This window comes from Aphis gossypii, chromosome 2 (genome assembly GCF_020184175.1).
Source record: "Aphis gossypii isolate Hap1 chromosome 2, ASM2018417v2, whole genome shotgun sequence".
In the NCBI taxonomy this organism is placed as follows: domain Eukaryota; kingdom Metazoa; phylum Arthropoda; class Insecta; order Hemiptera; family Aphididae; genus Aphis; species Aphis gossypii.
In genome coordinates, this window is record NC_065531.1 from 4,132,625 (window position 1) to 4,138,374 (window position 5,750).

Below are 5,750 nucleotides of genomic sequence, written 5' to 3' on the forward strand. Positions count from 1 at the left end.
AATGAGTTATTGCGTAATTTCATCTATAAAAATACATTTTATATAACTTATGAATTATAATACAGACTAATAGACATAGACTATTATATTATAGTCTCTATACTTATTATAGAACGTAATGAGAGCCAAAGATTAGAAGATGTATCGATGAGACAGACACAAACCTATTTATGAAATAATTGAAACAATTACCTATAAACAAAAATAACATTTATTTTTAGATATTCTACTTCTTTGTATATACGAATATACATTATATATATATATTACATATTTATATATTCGTGTGTTTGTATATATATATAATAAATGATTTTGTTTTTATTAGATAATCTCAGAAGCCACAAAAGTTATCGAAGCCATAATCAAAAAACCAAATTTAATTGGCGTTCTCGTTGGCATTTGTTTTGGTTAAGAAAAACAGTTGACATTTTTAACTGAAAATACAATATTTTCCGAGTAAGATTATATAATATTATTATAATGATCAATTCCATTGGAAAAATGTAATATCGTATACCTATTAATATTGAATAGTAAATAATAAAATATAACAACTAGCGATCGCATTCAAGAGTCTTCCTGTTAATCGAATTTAGGATTGTTATTGTTGATTGAGTCAGATGCATAAGTAGGTATTGGTAAATTTGTTAAAAAATAAATTATAATTGAAAACCTAGTCTACAGATGTAGTGAAAACTGAAAACGTTAAATTCCTGATAAGATAGGTACAAACCGATGTGGCTCGCGTCAAAACATAAAACTATTTTGGGTTTTTGAAAATATCAACATTTTTGGCAATAATTTACATATCACGCGGTTCTCAGGGATTCATAATACAGTGGAGTGTTCCGCAGACTCAATAAAGCAGTTTTTGGTGGAAACTTGTGCTCAAACGACGCGTAGCGGACCGCTCGACGAGTACTAATTACGATTTCCTGCCCGACTAGTATATATATATATATTTCATGTCATAATCGTATATTATAATATTATATATACGCACATCGTCATTCTGTCCCACTCTCTCTCCCCCTTTCTCTCGGCTCAGCCTATCTACGCGATGTCAAAGTTTTGACGGACTGTAAGAAATGGCCCGTGGCCGAAAATCCGTTTTTCGGAACGCAGTCGTATGTATATAAATATATGAACACCGAGGGATACCAGACGGCGTTGACGGGAGCCGTTTGTCAACCGCGTTTGTGGTAATGTGGTAACACACACGCAGACATATATCATACAAGCGCGAGCGGCGGTCACGTGTCGTTTACACGGCGTTAAAACCACCGCCGCGTTCCAGGAGACAAATGTTCACATTTTTCGTGAAATCCCACGGAAAGGCGACCCAGCGTGTGTATTATTATTATTACGTATATATAGGAGGCGCCTCTTGTAATGTTATTAATTGCGTTAATTAACACGCGCACACACATTCCCGACACGTGTTTCCGTTTCGTAGAGACAGCCGTTTTTTCGTTTATTCACGCAGACGAAACCGGGACAACCTCTATAATATTTTAAACATTGTATAGGTAATACAGCTGTACGTCTGTACGCATGTCATACACTGATATACTTATAATATATGTGTTGACGACGACCCGCAGATGACGATATATTATGATACTACCGATGAGGAGACAGCGAATTTAACTTTAACGAATACCATATAAGCGTTATATTACACTTACTTACCTTTATCTAGTTATCGCACGTCATGTAATATTTAATACCTATATTATTAATTATTATAATAAAATAAATTAATAGGTAGTAATATATTAAATTGTTATTAATGAATTTTTCGATTCTGTTTTTGCATTCATCGACCGTGGGTAAGCGAAATCGATAAAATGTAAAGTTTTCCTATTTATTTTAAGGTCTGTGAGTTTTCCGGCAAATTATGTTGTTAATACACTGTTAAATCTGTGATATTGCCTATTGTAATGCGTGATAACAGCAAATCTCACGAATCCATCGATGGACAACGACAAAACATTAATGTTAACGCCGACATTATCATGCTTATCGCACATGTTATTGCTAAATACAATATTGTTAAAGATGCAGGATTATTTGTCGTAATACCACTTTTGTCTCTTATACAATATCATAAAACAATATTACAATTTTAGATTCATAATAGAGTGAAGAGTTTATCAATTATATTATAGTGTTTTATAAACACGTGTGTAATCGTATATGTGCCATAGGGTTTTATCACATTCTTTCTATAGAAAAAAAATGTACTACTATCCTACTTCTATACTTTTTCCAAATACTCGTATTACTGTAGGTACTTAGTTATTATTTAAAAATGTTAAAGTTGCATAATCATTTATGTAAAATTTAGAAGATAATGAAAAAAAAATTTTATTTTCAAGTCAAGTTATTATTCATATTAACTTTAAACTTTTAAAATAAAATAAATATTTTTAATGTAATATATGTATTAGATACTGTTAATACGTATGACTATTTTGTAATTTGTATTTCAAATAGGAAATCGTTTTCATTATAACTTGCCACATTCGCATACATGCAGGATTATAATATCATTATATATATGTTATTAATTATTATGATTATATTAAATAGTATTCATATGTACCGGGTTAGAAAATCCAAATCCAAAATATAGACAGACAAACAACTTGAGCGTCACGAGTTTTTTTATTTTATTCATCAAAACAAACTATAACGATAAAATCACAAAAAACATCGGTGTGCGATTTAAGGACGGGTTTTCCATTTTTTCCGATCGAAATAGCGTATACTTCAGGTCGACGTGTCGGCGGCCATTCACGGTCGCATGGCTAACACGATGTTGTAAAGGACGTTGGCCTCGGCCAGCAAGACGACGGTCTGGGCGCCCAGGTCACTGCGCCGCGGGTCGACGGCGGCCAGCAGCGGCCGGTAGTACGCCAGCAGGTCGGCCGCGAACGCTTCGATGACGGCCACGTGGCCGGCGCGGCTCAGCAGAGGCGGCGCGGGCGCGTCCGGCTGCAGTGAACGGTAGTAGTGTCGTATGGCCATACGGTTCTCCAGCACCCGTTTCAGGTGGTCGGCGCAGCTGCCCCACAGGCGGCCGTCCTCGTCGACCGCTGTGGGTGGATAGTACCACGGGCCACCGACGCCGACGCCCGTTGTTCCGGCCAACCGGACGTTGTCGCGGAGCAAGTTCACAGCGGCCGCGGCCGCTACATCGGTCTCGGTGGTGTACGTCATTGCGAGCGGCGAACGACGGTGACTACAGGTGATGATTGATTTGAACGAGTATCGTGCGTCACTTTCGGTTTCGATTTCCGAGTCGCAGCACGTCAGCAGTTAAAAACCGTACAGTGATGATACGGTTAAAATATAAAATTAAAGTCAAATCATACGGATTTAAGTGCGTGTGGAACACGAGCGCGAGAGAAAATCGATAATATTGACAAGTATAAATCTTAATCGATCTTAATGTATTATCAGAACGGTGGTATACTTTATAATAAATAGGTATATAATCTTATTGTCATACTATATTTACTACACTGCGATAGATATTATAGAAACGAGTATTCGAGTGCACATTTATACATACAACTATATTATTATGGGATTCGTCGAAAAAAACGAGAGCTGATAAATGGTTAGTGATGACAACAAGTTGAACGCCACGGATTGTTTAATTGTTTTATGAGCAACCGCCTGCGCAGATCCGCCATAACACGACGTCATCTCAAAATAAACCGCTGTCCATTCTCCACTATACCGCCATAACCGCAATCTATTTGTGTTTTAAACCCGTGATAATAACAATAATGATTCTTGTTATCACAATCTATAAAGATAAGAGTATGAATTAAATAGCTACTTCAATATTTTTCACAGAGTTCCGTATTTTTTTATCTGTGATATAATGAGTTTTATTTTGTAATGGAATATTTATGGATTTTAATACAAATTTTATATGATAAACGATTTTAAATTTAAAAAAATAATAGTTTTCAAGGATTACGGAAAAACATTAACATTTCATTCAATTATTCCAAAATACACTTTTAAAGTAAGTATCTAATAACATATTATACAGGACACTTGCTATTCTATTGATTTCTACTTTGTACGATATCATAGAACTAACTATGATTACCTATAGGTACTCTAATACTGAGCGTCATTTGAAAAAAATGCTATTACAAATACTAATTATCTAATGGCTAATATACGACTAATCTTGTAAAGATATACGTTAATGTAATAAACAAACAGTAGGTATGACGAGTTCGTGTTTTATCCAAACTGTTTTCCAACAATATATTATCAAATTTTTAACGAAAATTCATAATTATTGATGAATATACACCAATGTATAAAGAATAAAGATACACATTACACATAATATGGTATTCTTGGTAACACCATAGGTTTTTCAACATTTAAAATATGAAATTATATACACATTTTTTGTCTTTTTATGATGTGTAACACATTAACAAATTACAGGATCAGTTAAGACAAATTTGTAATTGCCTGACAACAACGACCAATGACTGCAACAAACGATTATCGTGATTGTCTACGAGTATATACTCAATAACACTCGTATACGCACATAGTGCATATTTTGCAGCCATATTATAATACAATCTTTAGTCTGTACGCATCACCGTGTTAGGTAAATTCACGGGTTAAAACAAAGTTCGTAATAATAATACCACCTATAGTAACCTATTCAAGTATAATATACCTACTTAGGTACCCACATATGTAATTAATATACTCCTGTATCTGTAGGGCCATGGGCGTGTGCGTACACCCGCGCTGTAACAGGGCGTGCCAGCGCACTGCAGTAGGTACCTACGTATAACAGTGTCGTAATGCGTATTTCTTATAATTATAAAATAGACTTACCCCAAAAATCTTAAAATATGTATTTGAATAATACCTCAAATACAATAAATATAAAACGGGATGCGGTTCAAATGAAATCAATGCATTTAAGTTATAGCGTGTAGGTAGGTACACAACAACTAATAAATATACCAACATATTAAAGTTAGTTAGTATAAGTATTATTATAAACTACAATATTTAAAATCTAAACAATATTATTAATTATGTGTCACATATACGACGTTAAGTATTTCATACTAAATTTTTATTATTTATCGATAAACGAATATAGTCACTTATTATCGAAACGGTATTAAACTAAATATAATATACAGTAGTGTACGCCGATCATCTATAGCCGTATTCTATAGAATAGAATAATATACGCCCAGAATTACTTTAAACTTTATAGGAGCTCTGTGCTCTAAGCACTTGAAGAGCTCCCCAAAATTAAAGTTTGCACACTTGCCAATATAATATATAATGAAACTTCCATATAAGTTATATGATATATATACCTAACAAACTTTCATTTAACGAAATTTTCTGTTTGACGAAATTTTTTGAGAACCATGACCTTCATTGTTAATTATTATTCGTTAATTCTATTAAATGAATTCCTCTATAATGAGAATTTTTCTCCCATGTGACTTCGTAGTTCGTTATATGGAAGTTTCACTGTAGTTAACTATAGTTGTTTATAGTAAGTTATGAAACAGTACTCATTATGAATAACAATATATATTTGAACAATATTATTACATACATACCTATTATATACCTATATCTGCATAGTTCAATGCTCCATATCACAACAATTATTAATAACCACTAGGTATAACATATTTTCAAATTTACATCAACTATTTAGA

The 5,750-nt window shown here is 33.5% G+C and overlaps 1 protein-coding gene across 1 annotated transcript; it reads right to left on the reverse strand.

Moving 5' to 3' along the window:
• Positions 1-2,636: 2,636 nt before the first annotated feature.
• Positions 2,637-3,679, reverse strand: LOC114126689 (uncharacterized). Its single transcript, XM_027990691.2, has one exon. It carries the CDS (start codon positions 3,226-3,228, stop codon positions 2,803-2,805), a length of 426 nt encoding a protein of 141 aa, XP_027846492.1. The 5' UTR covers positions 3,229-3,679; the 3' UTR covers positions 2,637-2,802.
• Positions 3,680-5,750: the final 2,071 nt, after the last annotated feature.

Excerpts from the sequence above, each read along its gene's own strand:
- LOC114126689 (XM_027990691.2), bottom strand. The coding sequence starts at position 3,228 with ATGACGTACACCACCGAGACCGATGTAGCGGCCGCGGCCGCTGTGAAC.